Genomic DNA, 20,285 nt, shown 5'->3' on the forward strand with positions numbered 1-20,285 from the left:
GAGGAGGAAGCAGTGAAAGCTGGCTTGGTAACTCTTGTGTTTCCTTGGGGAAACAGATTAGGAATCTAGAGAACAGTATTGAATTTCTGTTCTGACCTTCCAATAATCCTGTTATCTCAATCTGACCTCTGCTATGAAAATACCTCTGATTAGTTGCAAGAGAGGTCGTATTTAATTAAATGTTTTTCATCTGACATCTTTAATCTTCGCAAATCTCTCTTTTAGTGGTTGCACAAAGTATATATTGAGTTCCAAATACTGGCATCCATCTAGACAGGAAAAAAAATTACATAGCTCCAGTTCATTTCATGAATTCTACTAGGAAAGTCTGGGTTTATGCAAAAGCAGAATATATTTTTTTCAGAGAAAAGGTATCTGGAATTCCTTGTAGCCACTTGATGCCACAGGAGAATACATGCTGAACAATGAGACTTTTCTTTGAATTGATGATACAAAGTGCTGCTTGTTTTGCTCCTGAAACACATCTAAAGACGAAGTCTCTGTGACTTTGGCCAAAAATATATTGTATGCAGAGAATTGTTGTGTTTAAGAAACTGTCAGTACCTAAGCATTTACTCCTGCCTTTCGTACTGCACTTGTATGTGAAGAACCCTCCTAGCTTGTTTATAAATCCTCACTTCATTGAGTCCTTGTAAAAATTCAGAATCTTATAAATTCTCCACTACTAGGTTTATCATTTACTAGAAAAATTACTGCTCTGAAGATTAGTGTTTCAAAGACATTGTGGCATAATACATGAGAAACTGAGCTACCCTGTCAGCAGAGAAGCTTAGAAAACAGCTTACCTGCCTATCCCACTCATGCTTTTTGTAAACATCCTTGGCTATGTTCCCAGTAAAGATAGCAGTTTTATCCAGTGGTTTCTTTAAGGATTCTCTTATGTACTGAAACTGGAGCCCTTTGGGGTAGCATAGGACAGATAAGAAATGGACAAAACCAGGGGAGTAGATACACTTGGACTAGAAAAAGGAGTGGCGGCTTGTATAATGTGTTGCTGATAGGGAGCTGGGGCACCATTGAGACCTCATACATTGCAACAAATACAGAATATTTATTGTTGTTTTTAATTTTCTTGCGGATTTTAATTTCCGGTTATTAGTAGGTTGATCAGGTAGGTTGCTACAGAGCCCGGGTTTCTTTGGGCTTAAAGAAGGCATAATTTCCAGAATATAGCAAGTTGCCATTCAAGTAATAAGTGCTATTTATATTAATATTAGCTGTTAATTTAAACAGACAACCTGGAGTTTCGGAAAAAATGCCTGCAGTTGTATACTTGTTTTAAGGTTATGGGAAATCCTTTTATATGTCAAATTAAAGGATGCTATTGCTAAATGATATATGGAATGAGAAATAAGTCTAGTGACTGATAATATTTTAAAAAAAGAACTGAAGCATTTATTCAGGATTTTTTGCCTGTTCTGATAATTACAAAATGATGATTAATAGAAGAACACAGGATTCTGTCATTAAAATAATTCTTTTTGAGTATTTGTTGTGCTGTGTTGTCTTTTGATCAAATTATGTACAGTATGGTTATGACGAGCATTGACCAGGTGATAGAATAAATTGAAAGATTAGTCATCTTAATCTTTAGACTCTAAACAACATCCCAATATGTTGCCAATGTGAATGTGTCTTTGGGGACAGAACCCAGTCTGCACCACATGGCTGACTGCCAAGTCTTTCAACTGGAAAGCCAGCTATTATTGTCTGCTTTCTACTGCACAGTAGGGTACATCCACCCCTTGACAGCATTCAGCCATAGCTTTTTGGTTTACGGTAATCTTTTGTGTTAGATATTCACAGGAATAAATTTTTCCCTAGCCATGTAGGTCATATTTCTCCCAAGCCAAAGCTGAAACATAATAAACTCATTTCATTCCTAAAGTGTCTTTGTAAAAAATTGTAGTCTCTGACTAGGATTTTTCTTGGAAATGGACACATTTTTACCCTGTCGCTGACATTGTAGGCATACCTTACCCAATTTCATTGCCATGCTATGGCAGCCAAGCAAACGAAAGTAAATTAGGGAGTAGTTTTACGTTCCTTCACTATACCTAGACTTGTAATACATCACAGATCAATAATTGGATTCACAGGCGTCTTTTAGAATGGAGTTAGGGAATATGCCATTGTGCTGTTGAAGTGAATTTCTCTCCATGTTTGTTTTCTTCTTGAGATTTTGACTAAATAATTCAAAACCAAGAAGCTAACAATAATTCTAAATCTTAATCCCCTCCCTCCTTTGACTGTTCCTAAAATCTTCTCATTTATAGAGTCCATCCTGAATCATTTAAATGTATGATGGATCAACAGAAGCCGCTCAGTGGTGTGACTTAGCTATGTTTGTCTTGAATGTTAAAACAGTATTTCAAGATTTGAAGATAGTAGTGTGAATTCTTACATAAGCCATTCTTTGCATTCTGTACAGATATGTAAAACATATTAAAACTTCTTATTCTTTCCTCTAACATACTAGAGGAAACTAATAAATAGAAATGAATGTTAATCTAGATCATCAAACCCTTTAAATGGAAGAACCCATTAAATCTAGACATCTTTGCAACTGCTGCATTTCACTAAAGAGGATGTGTCTGTGTGTCTCCTGCCTGAAGGTAGCCATAATTGCATCCTTTTTTATTAAATATGAAGTGATTACATCTGAAGTAACTTGTTATGCTCAAAAAAAGTTATTAACAATCATCTTAGCAGAGACAACTTTCAATGCCTCCTTAAGAGTCTTCAGAATCTCAGTAGGCACGAACTAGTCTTGAATAGCTGTCATTAAAGAACTGAGGTGCCAATGAGTCCTGTCTGCTCAAGCAGTATTCACGCAAGCCCAGAACCTCTTGGTTCCCAGGAAATAACTCTGTGATCGATCCAAGCCTGCACTGCCTGTCTTCAGTTTCCATCCCTGGGTGTGTATATCCAGCAGTTCCCTTGCATTGGTTGTTGCACTTACGTAATTGTGGATTATAGCTACAGTTCACCGAGCTGCTGCAGCTGAAAACTGCCCTAAGGCACTGGAGAGATTGCAGAAAGTGGCAGCTCAGGCTTAAATTGGTTTCTGCTGGTGTGGACCTGCGCCTTGCCATTCTTCTCTAGATAGGTTTGGCTCTTCAGGAATAAATGGTTTCAACTATTCTAATCTGAGATTGCATTAGTTGTAGTTGATTAATTAATAGGTGATCATTGGCAAAACATTGGATAAGATTTAGATAATAGATCCATCAAAAGAAAAAAGAAGTGGCATGCAATTCTTTAGAATCTGGAAAAAATACAGATTTTGAAATAACGTGCATCCCTCTGAATCATTTTCCGTGTAGGTATCAAAGCAAGAACTATCCGGGAGTCATCTGTTAGACTGGATAAAATATGCTCAGAGTGGACAGGGTGCTTAAAGGAGTTAAACCTTAACACAGATTGTACTAATAAAAATTGCAGAGAGAAGTGGTGTATAGCTGAATAAATCAGCACATACGGGAACTGATATATATTAGTTTGGAGTGAAAGCTGAATTTTCACGGTGTTAGCTAACTCTTTTTATAGTGAATCCATTTTGTCACATTTTGAAGGTGACAGGAATTTGCATCTTTTTCAAGTAAATTAGAATACTAGCAGACACCACTTTACCAAGCCAAGATGTTGCTGTGGCTGGAATAAAGACAATAGAAAGTAAGACAAGCAATTACGAATCATATGATTCCTAAGTGAATTCTGTGTAGGCTAATAATTCAAGATGGTGAAGAGATGAGCAGGTAAAACATCTCAAGTATCAAATAAGCTAGTCAGCACAACATTTAAAAAGTACGGACACGTGTGCTGGATGCATTTGGCCGAACTTTTTTTTTTTCTTTTCTGGGAACATCACCTCAGAAAATAAGACTGAAATTTCTGTGAGGATTATTTCCAGAGTAATTTCATTGTTACTTATTGTATATCATAGTATGAATTTACATATATGTTTAAAGAAAAGTAAATGTAGCAAAACCAACAGGCTTTTTCCCCTCAGCTCTTTTGTAGACTGTCCAACTTGAAACCTGTTGTATAGGATTCAGCCTCAGATTGCATGGAGCAACTTGGAAGTGACCCTGGAAAATGAATTACTGTTTTACAGAGTTTTTCATGCATTTCTTGAGTGCTTTTGTTTCATTTGGCATTATTTTTTTTTCATATACTAACTCATAAATGTGAGTTTATAACCTTTATTTGTACTTTTATGCTATTTTGAATCCTGCAGCTTTATTTGCAATATTACTGTCTTTTTTTGTGTAGTTAGTGTTGTCTAATGAACTTATAAATACTTCATTCTACTAGAATTTTAATAATGCCATCTGTTCATTTGATAAAAAATGGCAAAGCACAGTGAAGCAACTGCCTTTTTTTTTCTTGACAGCTGTATTTTTAAAGCTTAAGAGTTAATTTTCAATTTTTTTCTTTAACAGTGGCAGTGAGCAATATTGCAAACAAAAGGATATGTTTTTGTGCAAATCATACCTTGTGAATTACATGTGTGATTTTCTTTCTATGGGTTTTTTTTTTCTTTTGATCAGTAATAAACAGTATTAATTTTTCTTTTTAGTAGAACTTGTTTTCTACCATAGTAGAAAGTAAAGCAATCCTAGAGAGGTCAGTAAAGTCCATCACAGTTAGTAGCATCTGACGTCTTGGTCCAAGCTTCTTGCTCATCCTGGCATCTCTATCCCTCTCTCCCTGAATCTCCTCCTTTTGCAACTCTGTTTTGAAGCTCTCTTCTTTGGCTCTTCTTTCCACTTTGAGTCTTGCTTTATTTGATTATGTTAATGTTTGTCTTTTGAACCACCAGCTTATTATGTAGTTATTAGGCTGTTCTCTTTGGTGTACTGTTTTGTAACTTATTCTCACTCCTGCAATTAGGTGTCAAAACAAGCGGCCTGATGTTTAGAAATGGTCAAGTCCCTAGTAGCTCGTGAATGAATTAGTGCTGCTGGCCACTTATTGCTTGTGAAAATCAGATGGCCTTACACGTATGTCTGTGTGGATGTGACACCCAAATGGATTAACTAACGCAGCTCTGGTGTTCCTGAACTAGGTAGATGCAAAATATAAAGAAAGTGTCTAAGGAGCAGTTGAGTCACAGGGTTGTTTTTCCAAATTCCTCTTCAAGGTAGTTGTGTGCCGCTTGTGTAAGAAACTCACGTTGGTGTTGACAGAACTATATGGCAGGCCTGATGAAAGAAGTTGGGAAGAATGATGCTGTAACTGGGAAAATAGGAGATTCCTCAATCATGACTGTTTTTAAAACTATTTTGAAGGCACAAGCAGAAGGGACTTAGATTATGAATTACTCTTTTGATAGAAAAGGACTAGATTACTCACTTGGTTGCCTGCTCTCAGTGTGTGATCATTAGTAGTTCTCTTAGATTGACAATTTGGGAGATAGACACAGCTCTTTATCCCAGCAGGTGGCAACTTCAACCATGGTGAAGAGGTATGGTTGGCTCTGGTTCCCTTTATTCCACCGACAGAAGTGGTACTTCCACTCTCTCTTACTGCTGTGTTAGATATAGTTTATTAGCTTTCCAGCTGATTTCTTTATATATTTCCTGAGTTCTTATTAGTATTTCAATTAATTTACCATCTGCATTGGATTTTGTTAGTTAAATAAAAAAGCACAGGAAAGTAATTTTGTCTTGCATAAACACATCCAGTTCTTCATTCACTCTAAGCTTGTACCTCTGTATTTGCAGTTTTCTTTTAGATGTTTTTACATTTTTTTTGGTGTTCTTTGAAATCTATATATCTCTGCTGTGAGCAGAGAATTCCTTCTGAAATTGCCAGTGTAATCTGTTTTCTGTACGGGTGTGTCTGAAGCGCGTTTGCCTTGCAAGCTCTAAGAATGGGATGCTTTCTGTCGCCGAGTCATTTTCATATTCCTAACAGCAGAGGTACTGTGATTTACCTTCCTTGCTTATGGCTGAATATTTCAGTCGGCTAGGTCCTTACAAAGGGGCAACCACCTGTGCCTGATAGTACAGCCAGTCCTCTGTTTGCAGGTTGTTGTCAAAGCTTCTGTACTTAAAATTGATATGCAGTAGATTTGTTGGCATGGTGGAGCATAAGGATGTGCTGATAGGTATATTCAGAAATGAGAAAATCATCAGTCCACTGAGGACTGGGTTCTGCCTGTTGATTTTTGTGGAATCTCTTGGAGAACCACTGTGGATAAAAGTACTGAGTAATCTGGATGCCAGTGTGCCAAGGTATTTAATGACCAAGGTATTTAGTGCCCCCTCCCTGGAAATGTTGAAGGCCAGGTTGGATGGGGCTTTGAGCAACCTGGTCAACCAGGGGAGGTGTCCCTGCCCATGGCTGGGGGGTTGGAACTGGGTGATCTTTAAGGTCCCTTCCAACCCAAATGGTTCTGAGGTTCTATGATAACTCCTGATATATATATATGGACTGTTAGGTGCCATGACTTTGCAATGTGTTCTGGTGCAGAAGTGTCTGATGGCTGTCACAGTGTGTCCTTGAGGTTTACACAAGACCAATCGGAGGTATATAAACAGAGTTTCATTTGGAACATTCTTATTTTCAGCCAGGAGCAACTGGTATGTGTCACATTTTTTATGTTGCTTTTTAGTAAGTTCACTGTCCAATATTATAACCTTCACACATTAAATCAGAGATTCATTACATAGTACAGAGCTGTAAGGTGATGCTGTAGGGTCACAAATGGCTGAGTCCCCACAACTTAGTGAATTCTCATTCTCACTTGAGCTGTAGTAAATCATCATGCTTATTCATAGTTGGGATATTTAACTTCCTTTCATTTTAAGGAATTGAGCGCCTGATTGTTTAGAGATTTTTGGAAATCTTGATGCATGTGCTGCTGCCTGAAATATTTTCTAAGTCTGGCCTGGTATCTTTAATACTGTACCTGCTACTAGGGAGAGTTAAAAGTTTGCATTTGTTGAAATTCCAGGATAAGAATACTGAACTCCACAACATGTCTTGGATTTTTTTTTGTTGTTGTACAGGAGCCAAAAAGATAAATTTTGCTATTATTTTTTTATGTGTAATTCCTGTGGATTATAATTGTCTGTCACTATAAATCTTTTTATAGTAAAACGATCTAGATTAGAAATTCAGGTGGTACTGTCATCTTTCATAGAGAGTTATCTGTAATTTTGTAGTTACAGATTCTGTTCTTTTATGCTCACTGAAGTTATAATTATTTTTTTTCTAATAGTCACCTCCTTGCAAGCAAGCAAAATGTTTCACTTGTGGTGGTGCTGATAAGTAGTAAATAGTTCAATCTTCTCTTGATTTCAGTCTGTTTATCGTGTTAGTGTAACGTGTCATTTTTCAAAGACTCCAAAGTCCTGAATTATCTGCACATCATTATTCTGTAACACTCAACACACAGTCACTGAGATCTTGATTATGATTACAAACAAATCGGCTGAAATATCCTAAAAGCAAAAAGGCTTAATTTGTAAATTTTATTCTGTCACTTTTTCTTCTTCAGTGTTATCCAGATTAATTTGAACATTTTCTCAGTTTCTCAGTTTTCAGTCTCCAGGGTAAAATAAATAAAATACATCTCTAATACAAATGTGTGTATGTTGTAGTTACAGTAGGGTTTCTTCAGAGGGATTGAAATGATTCCCCTGACGTAATTATGTATCACACCGGATCACTACACCATCCCATGTGGTAGCCTATCATCCCAAGCTCTAATGATCCCTTACCCTTGTTGACGTTAGCAAAATTTTCCTCTGGGGCATTTTCTTTTGTTTCTTTTGTCAGCTGGTCTAAAGAGAATAAAGCTGCTCAGTCTTGATTTTTCTGCAGATGTTGAGGATTTTACTGCAAATTTCAGAAACACAACACTTGTTTTCAATGCAGTCAGAGACAGAGAAACAAGAAAATCATGCAGGCTGTGAAGCTTCTACTTTAGATTCTCTATGGCAGATAAACACTGGAGTCTGAAAGTATGTGATAACTTACAATTTTATTACATGGGCATGCTTTTTCATAAAAAAAAAAAAAATCATACATGTTTCTAAAAAGGAGACGAGAGTACAGTAAACAAAAAGCTAGGGATGAGAAAAAACCAGAAAGAATTAAAGGAAAAAAGTGTAGCAAAACCATTGGTATCTGATGCTCTTTTTTTCCCTTGAGATAAGTGTAAGATTCCATTTTTCCCAACAAGTGTAAGATTGTTATATTCTCTTGCTGTCACTGAGCCATATGCAGTATTTCCTGCTCGAGAAGCTGAGAACCTGCTGAAATGTCTTGGCCTGTTTAGGCCAACAAACCTTTGAAACCTCACTCCATGACAAGGTTGGGAACTTCATGGCACCGAGCTGCGTGCACTCTGTGATCCCATCCTTGCCTCATAGGGCTGAGAGTGGAGGATGGGCTGTATACAGATGTTGGAGAAGGAGGAAGAAGTGCCTTTCCTTGAAATCCTCCAGACAACTTATCAGTCAGAGGGAGGTATTCGTGGACTAGGAATGAACAAGCCAGACCCAAGAGGCCAAGCAGGATCCAAAGAGTGTGCATAGTAATACACATCTTCAAAACACCCAAATGTCTTACAATGGACAAGATCCAACGTGGCTTTCTTAGGTTGTTGGAGCTTTGTAGGACCTGCTTTGAGTAGCGTTCTCTTTTAATGATCTCCTTCAGCCCTGGATCGCTATACATAACAGGATTGCCGCAACATTTAATACATATAAGCATTTCTGGTTTCCAGTGCACGCTGTAGCTGTTGTATTGATTTCAATGGAATTGTTTAAAGTATATAGCTGAGTAGTATTGGAGCCAACAGCAATATAATTTTTTCCTTCTCATTGAAAACACCTGCTGAGCACAATAAAACTTCAGCCTTTGTGCAGTATATTTGAAAGACATTCAAAAGTGAAAGAACAGCTCTATTCAGTAGTGTAGTGCTAGTGCTGTTTCTGAAATACGTCAGTTGCAGTAAACTTTAAGGATACCTTACACTCACCTTATACTTGGCAACTAGCAGGATTCTGGGACCAAAAAATAGGAGAAAATCAAGCTTGATTTAACAAGAGAAACACTGAAATTATGTTACTACTGGATGAGAGACTTCCTTCACCAAACGTGTTTGCAAGATGTGTAATCAATTTTAAAGAAATTAAAGAGCTAGTGCAGTGAATGCCAAACAGAATTGAGTGTCAGGCAAGAAAAGGGGTAGATATAGGCAAAAAGGTGTAGTTGTAAACTGGTAAGTATGAAAAAACATTGTAAGTTGTGATACATGCTCTTCAGCCTATTGTCTAGTGGCTGTATTCCAGTAATGAACAACGATGATTGCACCTCATTGACTTGTAAGATAGATGAGCTAACCAATTTAACACTCTTTATTCAACAGATGTGTTGAATAGGATATGAAGTCACAGGCTAATTACCATAAAACACAATTGTAGAAATTCTTGGTGAGGTACCTTCACTGCTGGAAACTATTAAGTTTCTTCCTGGTGGTCAAAGACCAGGTTAAAACATGATTTTTCCTGAGATGTATTCAACTTGAGAGACTTTTACATATTTTTATGAAACTTTTAGCTGATGTGGGGAAGATATCATTCCACAGGTTCAGAGACACATCCATCATCCTGCTATTTAAACAAAAGTGAGAAGGTAAGTGTATGTTAACTACAAAGTAATTTTCTTGATCATAATTTTGTGGAAATAACCTTCTTAGATTAGCCTAAATTGTCACATCAAGTATACAGTTGAGATTTTTTTGTCCACAGATACGAAAAGTGCAGGGCTGCTGTCGGTATGCTTTGTACTGCTAAGCAATTTCAGAAGTGGGCAAAATCTGGATCTTCCATAAGCCTTTCTGTTTTCACAAGGGCTGGTGACACTTTCAGAGGGTCCCTTTTGGAAATTTTCTGGCCAAAATAGGTTGTCCTGCAAAATTGCTCCAAATGTTTCATCAGTTTTGTGAGGGATTAAGACTACAGAAAACAATGAGCCCCCAAACATTTAGGTATCTCTAAGTCAAACGCACTGTCTCTTGGCTCCTATTTTGTGTAGTGACCTGTTTGCTTATATGCAAAGGAGGGTATAAAAATTTTAGGACATCTGGCAGATGATACGTGTCTGTGCTTACCATCTGCAATGAAGTCTTCATTCAGAACTTATTTATCTTCTGATCCATATTTGTTGTTTAAGAAGAGGAAGATTTGACCATCCTTTTTCAGGAACTTTTAAGTATGTGGATCTTACTGTTGATGTAAAAAAGCTGGAATTCATGTTTTGTCCTGCTTCAAGCAAAGAAACCCAGTGTGCCACCAGTGATCAATACTAATGAATATTCAATGTCTAAGTCTATGTTTAAACAAACTAATTTTTCTATGAAGTAACGTTTCAGGTGCTTCTGAATTGTGAAATAAATCCAGACAGTTGAAAGTCAGGAGAGCTGTTTAGGTGCTCTCAGTGAGATAGCGCATTAAGAAGCAAGAACATTTTTGAATGACGGCTTTAGCATTTCTGTTACGTATGTGTGATATTTGCCGCTTTAGGAAACTTACCCTCAGCTAAGGTGTCTTTGAAAGATCTTACAAATTTAGTGGAGGCATAAGCTGCCAGATGCAAGGTATCTAAAATAAGGATGCAAATTGTAATTAAAATAGACTGACCAACTCATCTGATTGATGCTATTCTACCACAGAAATAAATTAAACCTGGTAAACTTTTTTTTCATGGTGGTGAGATCAGTTGTTAACCAATCTGCACTTATTGATGTGGAATTTCTATTGACGTGTGGGTGTATGACACTTCTCAAGGGAAAAAAAGCAGCAAAGATATTTATGCTGGTCTAATTGCATTCCAAACAACTTGTGTCTTATTAACTGAAGGAAAAGGAGCCTAAAGCAAAATTTGAAAAGAAAAATTATTAGGTCAATCTGACATCTGCTGTGTGGGAAAACATTCCTTGGGAAAATGTGGCTGTTACAGCTATCTGGGATCTCATAAACAGAATTAATCCTAAGCGTTTGTTTGCTGTCGTCAACAACAATGGTGGACCAGCAGCAGTATTTAACTAGACAGAACAAAGAACAGCATAAGGCCAGGGTGAAAGTGCAGTATTGTTTTTCTGAAACAGTTCTTGTGAGAAAACTAGTGGGCATTAGCATTAGCCACTAGGCTTTGAGCAACCTGGTCTAGTTGAAGGTGTCCTTGCTCATGGCGGTGGGGTTGGCCAGATGATCTTTAAGGTCGCTTCCAACCCAAACCATTCTGTGATTCTGTGATTATTGCTTCCTTGATGAATGCATCAGACTATCATACCTGAGATGTTGAAAGCTTGTTTTGCATTACAGTTGTCTTTGTGACTACTCTGGCTTAGCATCTTTCAATTGTCAGAAGATCATTAACCTTTGTTTTTGGTTTGTTTAGTTGTTTTTTTTGTTTGTTTGTTTTTTGTTTAATTTTGGTTGGTTTTTTGAAAAAAGCATGCGTAGAAATACAAGTATGAAATGAGATTTATTTTTTTAATGTGCAAAATAAAATCTGAATTTTTCCTATTAAATGAACTATTGCACAATTTAATATGTCTTCTCAACCCCCACCCAAAAAGAGAACCCCAGACTAAACCTGACCTTGTGTATACTGTGCCAAATACCAAACCTCACCTCATTTATACTGAGAAAAATGCCAAACCTGTGAGTGGTTGTTTTTTTTTCTGTCTGTTCCCTTTCTTGTTTTCTTCTGCCTATCTTGCTTGTCTTGGTTTAGTATGGAAGCTTTCCCAGATGAATGTTGTCTTTAATTACCATATCAATTATTTTGGATATCTATAGTGTGCTGTGCAGTTGTTAATTAGAATTGTACAGGTAGTAAAGCTGAGGTGTTAGTCTGTTAAATTGTAATTTTGTTCTTAAAACCTAAATCTTATCACAGAACTCTTCTCATTTTTCCATGCCTCCTCCTGATGTTGCTTACCTCTGAAGAGTGCTTTTATAAATAATAATGTTTGCAAAGCTGTCAAGATGAAACTGAGTGTAACTTTATTCTTGTGGTCTAGGATAGTTATCTGGTTTTGAAAGCTTAGGAATTGAACCATTTTCTGCACATTTAGTTGCCTAAACCAGCTCATTGTGGGGTAGAACAACGTTATTGCTGGTGAAGGCGTTTGCTGACCAAACTTGGTATATGGAGGTGGGGAAGCCCTTGAAATTTAGTTCTGTTCCCCACAATTTTTCCAGTTGTGGTATCAGTGCGTGATAATGCTCAAATTAACAAGGCGTTAACATAACAGAGTTTATAGCATCAGCTAAACCAGGGTGTTCTGCTAGATTACTGATGCGTGCCTGCTGCTTCTGGAGGACAAAATTACCTCTTCCTTGGGTCGTGTGCTCTTCTGTGCTGCTCCCATTGCACTGCTACTGACTACCTACTTACCTCACTGTGCATCAGGCCACATTGAGAACCATGGCATCAAAACCACAGCTTGCAACAGCCTCGACTGAGCAGTACAGCCAAGTTGATGTATTTGTGTAGAGTGATGTCTTTTCAAGAACCCATCACTTTATTTTTGAAACTGTTAAGAACAGTGTTGGTATATTCAGGATGCAAGAACTAAATCATACACGTTTCTTGTACTACTCTGTGTTAATAATTGTCAGGTTTCACAGAAGCTTAACATGATCCTCGTAAATTCTGTGAATGGCAATACTAGTAACAAATGGGATTGAGAGGGTGACTGACACTTATTTATCATGGTTGATTGTATTTGGTGTCTAAAGAAAAAGTGAACTCCAACTGGAAAGTTTCTAGTGGCTGGAACATTTGTATGATCTCTTTCACAAACACTTGCTTTGTCCCAGGGTGTTTATTTCCCTCAGTGCAGACATTAGTAAGACACTTTCCCCTATCTGACTGTTTTCCCAAGCAATGTGCCGTAATAAATGGGGATCTTTATATTCAAGCACAGAATTTTTCTGTCAGATTTAACTCTATATAAGCTGCTTTTTATTCATGTACTTAATGCCTCTGAATTTGTTTTAATGGTTAACCTGTTTCATTAAAAGCTTCGTATTTTACATGGATGGAACTTGATTTACAAACAAGAGATTGGTGTGTTTGTACCTTTTAAACAGAATTCATGGCTTTTAAATGAACAGGAATATGCAAATTGAGGGTATTTTTCATCAGCCCCCTGTTACTTTCATACATTAACTAATCCTGTATTTTGGCTATTAAAATAATTTGTGGGAGGAACTGCTGTTCCAATGATTTTCCCTGTATTTAGCTCACAGAAGCGAAGTCGTCAGGGAAGTATCGTGCTCTGTTCTGTGGATAAAACCACGGCAAAGTGGTGCCAGCACTGAGGCGTATGTGCATCCTATCACTCAGCATGTACCTAGTCCTTAAAGACTGTATCTCCAGAAAAGCAGTTTGATTCACTCCAGGTGCATGGGGTCATGTTTCTTTCTCTGCTCTTGGGGAAAAAAAGAGAAGGCCTCTTGTGTTCTAGCTCATTGTGTGGTAGTTTAACTTGCGTCTAGATGTATAAACAGAGTATCTGATGCTATTTTTTCTCTTCTCCCCCATATCTTTTACTTTCCTCTTTCCCCTAAAAATACCTTCCATTTTTCCTATCAGTTCATAATCCCTATACTGCAAACTTTATCTGTGGAGTTCTGACACCAAATTTCCCAAACAATTAATTTTTCTTTTGAAAACATGGCATATTGATTATATCTTTTTTATTCTGAAAAAGTATTGTCTTTAGTAATTGTTCTATGAAACTTATTGAGTACCATAGGTGTTTCATTTTCATTCCTGATTTCCTCGCAGAAAGAGATGGAAAAAGTTCTTTTCATGTAGTGACTATCTGTCCATTTTAATGTCTTGTACCCAGCAAAATGGACCCAGACCTGGACGGGGGCTTCACGTGCTACTTTTACATAACTTCTTATTAAAAGAAACTCAAATAGAGGTTATGTAGACTTCTATACTGTGTAGTGAGCTTTAGATGTGGTGCATTTAATCTGTCCTCTGTCTGTCATTGGAAATTTCAGTGGCACTTATGTCTCGCAATGGTGTGAAAGCCATAGGATTGTGATGGTAATCATTTATATTAGATATATTACAAGAAATTCATATTTGTTCCAGTAGAGTGAGATCACTAGTATGATTTACATGTGCTTTTCAGCATATACATACATAACTTGGGTAAGAGGATGCAGGTTTGAAGGTAATTTGAAAAATGAGGGTGTGGGGTTTCTTTTGTTGTGGTTTTGTTTTTTTTTTTTTTTTTTTTTAGGGTATGAGGTTATTCAAGGTGCTAAAAGTACTGAGTAACCTAGAGATAAAACAGCTGACAGTTAATACTGATAAATGCTGACTGCTTTACATGGGGGAAGATGTTTCTAATTTTGCATAGACAGTAGTGGGCACGTAATTAGTTGTTAGTGCTCTGGAGAGAGATATTGGTATTACAAAAGATAAATGTTTGAAAATGTTAGCCCAATGTTTGGTAGCCATCAAGAAACAGGTAAAATGTTAGAAATTACTCCTTTCAAATGGAGAGCAGACCTCTGTAAGTCATCCCTGTGTCGTTCTGTTAAGTCCCTTTTGTGTTTTCCTGAGCTGCACTATTGCCTGTGGTTTGGGACTTCTCATCCTGGAAGGATGCAGTTGGATAGAGGAGGCAGGAGCGGTGAGAGTGACCAGCAGTGCTGAGTGTCTTGCTTGGCACCAGCAGCAAACCAGACCAGACTTCTCAAGTCAGGAAAGGTTTTGATGGGGTTGTGAAGCAGAGAAGGGCTTGTTTGAGAGATTTATAGAATAAATCACAGGCTCCGTAGATAAAGTGAATGGAGGGCATCAGATTACATTAATAATGTGCAGATGCAAAATGAAATGCGATGGTTTTTCTCATAATATGTATTCAAACCGTGGAACTTGGAGAATGTTGTGAATGCTGAAGGATGATGGCTCAGGTTTAAAATAAAAATAAACAAAATCTAACACCTCTCCTATTCCTCAAAAGTGTGAGGAAGAAAACCCCATCCTAGTCTTTTAAAAAGAAAAATATGACCACTGATTCAAGAAACGTTTGATCCCTTGGTGACTGAAAATGGAGAGTGTAGTTCAGGGAAAGGGTCATTTTGTCATCCCTGTATTCTGTCATTCACATCTTCTGTTGCTCACTGTCAGAAATAAGGTAGTAGGGGAGTTGGATTTTGAATCTTAATTTTGGCTGTTCTTGTAACTGGTATGTAGATTCATCCAGTCAAGGAAAATTTTATGATCACTAAACATTGCCGAGTATGTGTTACACATTGCATTGCAAACAACAGAACTACCTTAAATAAATAGCTCAACTGTTTATCTCTGTGTTCTGCGTGTGTAAATTACTAGTATATCATTTAATTGGGGTAAGAGAAGACTAATAGTCATAGTTGTGGGATATATGATTTTACTTGGTATCACTCAATTTTGAGGAGAAATCAGTATGATTATTGAGAGTTTTTTCATTGGAAATTGAGTCTCGAACTGTTTCCTAGAAAACCCTTTTCTCTAGCTCTGTGTTTAAAAGTTCATCTGAAATGGCAAGATATGAAATGCCTTTGCTGCTGATAACATTGAAATACTTGTAAATGTTCCCTTCTCAAGGAGCACCTTGAGACCCCTCCCTCACCTGGAGGTGATTTTGGAGAAAATGTAGTATGTCTACTGTTAAGCAGCCTAGGTGATGTGATGTCTGTATCTGACAGATATCTGAAAATCCACTCAATAGAGTATCAAAATCGGTGTAAATTAAGGGCCACAAATGTAAGTATATGATATTTCTCTGTGAGATTAATCTATTTGGTGACTCAAAATTAATATATAAAGCATAGTAATTTGATTCCTAGTACCAAATAAAAGGTTACAAATAGTTCCCTTCATGTTTTCAGAAATAGCTAACCAACTGGAGGTTTGTAAGGGTGTGTTTAAGCTGCTTTTGGTGTGATTGAACTGGAAGTTGGAAATGTTTCCTGTGGCAGATGCATTCTTGTGTAACTGCTTTCCCTTTGTTTTCAGAAATACCACTCAACATTTTAGCTAGTGCTCTGGTATTGTACCTGTGGTTATTTTCACGTGTTTAAATAACAAAAAATGCATGAGAATCTCTGTGCATTTGAAAGGACAAAATATAATAGAGTCTGTGTGTATATATATATATATACACACAAATATTATATCTAAATATATGTGTATATATAACTTTGTAATCTATGTGCTTTTAATATGTTACACCAGATCACATCAGTGACATTCTTGTAATCTTACGGTCACAAAGCTTTTTTTCCATATCCAAAGAAGTCAACGGGAATAGCATCTTTGATCTTCAGAACAAAAAGTCTTAAGTCTACTCACGAACTTGCTTATACATGTAGGGTGTTGTTGGCATATGTTTGCTAGCAAAGCACATTTACTTCTCAGACTGTGCTATACTAACAATTGTCTTACCGAATTGGAATATAAATGTAGAAGAATGATATGTGTCTTACAGGTTTAGCTGACGTGTGAATTGACCTATGAAACATAGGAAATTTCCTGGGTTTATTTAGTCAGGACTAATACTTGATACTAATTTTTATTCATTTTTAGATTTGTAAGTTTAAAAGATTGTAAATGCACACCAGTCTCAAGATATTTCGATTACTTTGGTTAACCATGTTAGAAGTTATGTACAAGAGTGCAAAAATTGTCTGAAGTGCGATATCTTGTTTTTCATTCAGTCTAGAAACCTCCCTGAGTGCCTAATTGTTTGTTTTGTTTCCTCTTAGATGAATCGACTCCTAAAGAAGTCAGCAGGGTAAGTGCTGCTCTCTGTCCCCTCTAAAAAGAAGTGTAGTCTCTGAGGCCCACTATTCACTTGAGCTGATTTTTGTGCAGTCTCAGATCAAGACTTGACTCTGTTCCCTGGATACAGTGGATCTCCGGGGGGGGCGGGGAAAGGTGTACTGACTGACTACAGAACAATTAATAAGGAAGATAAATATTAAGAACACATGATTGGCTGTAAATAAATTAAACGGTATTTTGCATTAACAAATTCAGAGTTCTCACAGTGCTATTTTCATGATCCAGTTTTAAAAAGGTCCTTCACGGAAACCAGGAAAATCATGGGACTTTTGAGTTTAGGCATAACAGGGGGCTGTGTAATCGATGCTACTGCCTCGAGCAATGGCAAGCATTAAGAGGAAACAAGGGAAGGAGTATGCCTTATCTAATAACTCCCTTTGAGATGTGCTGCGGTACAGATGAGGTAGATTCTTTAATTTGAAATATTTTGCAGTGTACTGTGTGCAATGTAATGTAAAATCTTAAAAAATATATTCAGGAATAAATTCCCAGCTCTAGCCTTACACCTGATTGATACTGCGTCCTGCAGAATATCAGCATGGTTGAGGACTAGTTAGGGGGACCTGTTAGAAACTAGGGCCTTTGCTGGGAATGGCAAAAGATCAGTACAGAACAATCTGTTGCCCTCAGATGCGTCCAGTAAGCCTGAAGCACCCAAATGTTATTCCATGTGAGATGAAGGAGCCACTTCCAGCTGTCTGAGGTGGAATAATAGTCCTGTTTTACTCCTCTTCTTGAATGTCTTGCATAAACTATTTCATGTTCCCAGGAGAAACACAATAGTGTCAGAAATATTAAGAATAAGTCTGGTTGAATGACTGCAAAAGCCACCTGGGTGGTCTTGCTCTCGGTAGAAGTCCTTTGGAAAATACTGGGGTATGGAAGGAGTGGAAACAGGCTGGTAGTGGAAAGCTCAGTTTGGTAACCCTGAGAGCAGAGGGCTGGTGTAAGGGGGAACTGAAGTTCGGTTCTTACGAGACTATGAAAAAGAGATTAAATTATATCTAAAATGAGCTTATTCAAGCACAAGTTCTCAGTATACATCGTGTGCTTTGGATGGATAAGGGTGTTGAGAATTTAGGTAAAAATAAGTTTTAGTAATTTATTAATTTATTACACATTTTTTGATCACCCCTTAGTGTTCAACAGTTATGGCAGTTGAGTAAATGCCTATTGGTGCAACCAAAGATTATTGCTGTTAGTATATCTGTATATATTGTTTTGATTTCAAAATAGTTAGAGATCTGCCTAAAAAATTTCAGAAGCCGTAATTATTTCTGTAGAAGAAAGTTCCTTTTAATTGTTGTTAATTTGTAAATAGGTTCACTTTTTACCTAAATGTCTGTAAAATGGAGTTACAAAACTATCTAGGTTACCACATTGGAGATATTTAAAGCAAATGATGCAAACTCTGGAACCCTGAAAGCCTCTGAGTCTGCCCTGCCAGTCACCTCCTCTGTCTCTCAGACACACTGGTCCCAGCTATCCCAGCCCCTCGAAGTCATATGTAGTGACTCAAAGCTTTCCTGAGGATGGATGGGCTGCCACTTCAAGTCCTGGAGTCAGTGGGGTGCAGAAGATACTTCAGATGTTCTTAAGTAAACACATTCTCCCTTGGTTTTTTTTAGCTATCAATCATTGCGCACTTGGTGTGTATACCATGTTATGCTTCCCTTTCTTTTTTTTTTTAAAGTAGAATACTTAAGAACACTCAGTAATGCACTATACTACAACTCAACGTGTTTATTAGTTTATGCTATTTTTTAATAATGCTGTATATAATAAAAAATGTAGACCATTGTAATACATCCTCTTTCTTCAGAAGCAGCTCAAACAGATGCTAGTTTAATTAAAATCTGAACATAAATTAGAATTTAAATTAGGAAGGTTCTGTGCATGAGTAATGTTTTTCAGACAAAAAGATGTGTTCATGCTGATTGAAGAATTATGAGTTTTAAAGTCATTAAGCGTTACATTTTTAATTCCTGAAAATGTCTGCAAGAAGAATCTTATATCATAGGGAAGCAAAAATAAAGGTTAGTGAAAGGAAATCTATTGCAGAGTTAAATCACGAACTATTTTAAAATATTATATTAGTTAGGAACCAAGGTAGAAGTATGCTGGAAAAGAATGTGGTTTTCATCGCTGGTTGTTTTTTTTTTTTTTCATCTTTCAATGTTGGGCATAGTGAAAACATTAAAATATTCATAGTCATATGCTGTGAGATCAGTTGCTTCAATAGTCTCCTTTTCTGTTGTGCTTACACCGGACAACAGAATTAAATTGAGGGAAGATATTTTTGTTAAATTTATTTATCACCTTTCTCCCCCTAAAAGGCCTTAACTTTTTCTTTATAAACATGCAAGATTATAGGATTATTTTAGAGGATCTGAATACTGAACTTGTCATTCATTTGCTTTTTTTCTTTTTATCAGCAAAATGCAGTGGGATGAGTGGTGTCCAGATTTAAAAAAAAAAAAAATTAAAAAAAATCTTGAATTATTAGAAGGAAATTTTGTTATTTTCAAGGATTTGTATTGCAGTTTTACACTTTGAAAGTTGAGGAAGTTCTGAAAAATGCTGTTGTCTAGGAACTGCATTTTTAATCTTCTGCCATTTTTAGCATTTTCTACAATTAGTAGAAAATTAAAATAAAGTAGCAATCTTGGCTATCAACGTTACACTGCATGTTTTTGAAATGAGAGAGTAGGAGAAACCTTTGACAATTTAAATTTTGAGATTTGCAGAATAGAAAAGAAGCTTTTCAAAATGTATTATTTTTAAGTCTGGTCTAGGAAGGGCAATTTCATCAGTATTTTGATGTTCAGAAGTTACATGTAAAGATATCCTAGATTAACCTGACATAGTAGCTGATGGGAGTGGGGAAGGGGAAAGATTTTGCGATTCCTGTAGACTGCTTTTGGCGTAAGCACAACTCTGGTTACAAAATATCTCGTGAGCATCTGTGACCAAACAGTGAACCTGTGAACTTTTTTCTGCATGCTAGATTCCAGTATTTATGAAATATATGTGACTGGGGACAAAATCTCCTTTTCACGTGATGTAGTATTGGGAACATCCTTGGAAATGCTGAGTTTCTTCTGCTTACTTGTTGTGCAGATGTGTGTTGGCTGATCCCATCCATCCTAGCTACAGAAGTCATTTTCTGGGCAGAGGGATTTCAGAAAGAAAACCAACTATTGAACTACTTTGATGACGAAAACTTAAGCTGAATTTTATACTTTCTTTTTGCTGTTCTATCTGCAAACGAAATGAAAATAGAGTGTGATTTTTGAGCACTAAGTGCATACATATTTGTGTGTATCTAGACTAAAGATATATTTATTTGACAGTATTCATGAAAACAGCGTGCATTG

General features: G+C 36.9%; 1 protein-coding gene across 1 annotated transcript in view; it reads left to right on the plus strand.

Annotated features, from left to right (window-relative positions):
• PDE10A (phosphodiesterase 10A) overlaps positions 1 to 20,285 on the plus strand; it is a 193,279-nt gene that overhangs the window by 97,252 nt on the left and 75,742 nt on the right. The window contains exon 3 of the mRNA XM_086461062.1: positions 16,830 to 16,858. Within this exon, the coding sequence (XP_086317188.1) occupies positions 16,830 to 16,858 (29 nt within the window). The remainder of the gene's footprint in view (positions 1 to 16,829; positions 16,859 to 20,285) is intronic.

This window comes from Leptosomus discolor, chromosome 2 (genome assembly GCF_034619465.1).
Source record: "Leptosomus discolor isolate bLepDis1 chromosome 2, bLepDis1.hap2, whole genome shotgun sequence".
Lineage (NCBI taxonomy): Eukaryota > Metazoa > Chordata > Aves > Leptosomiformes > Leptosomidae > Leptosomus > Leptosomus discolor.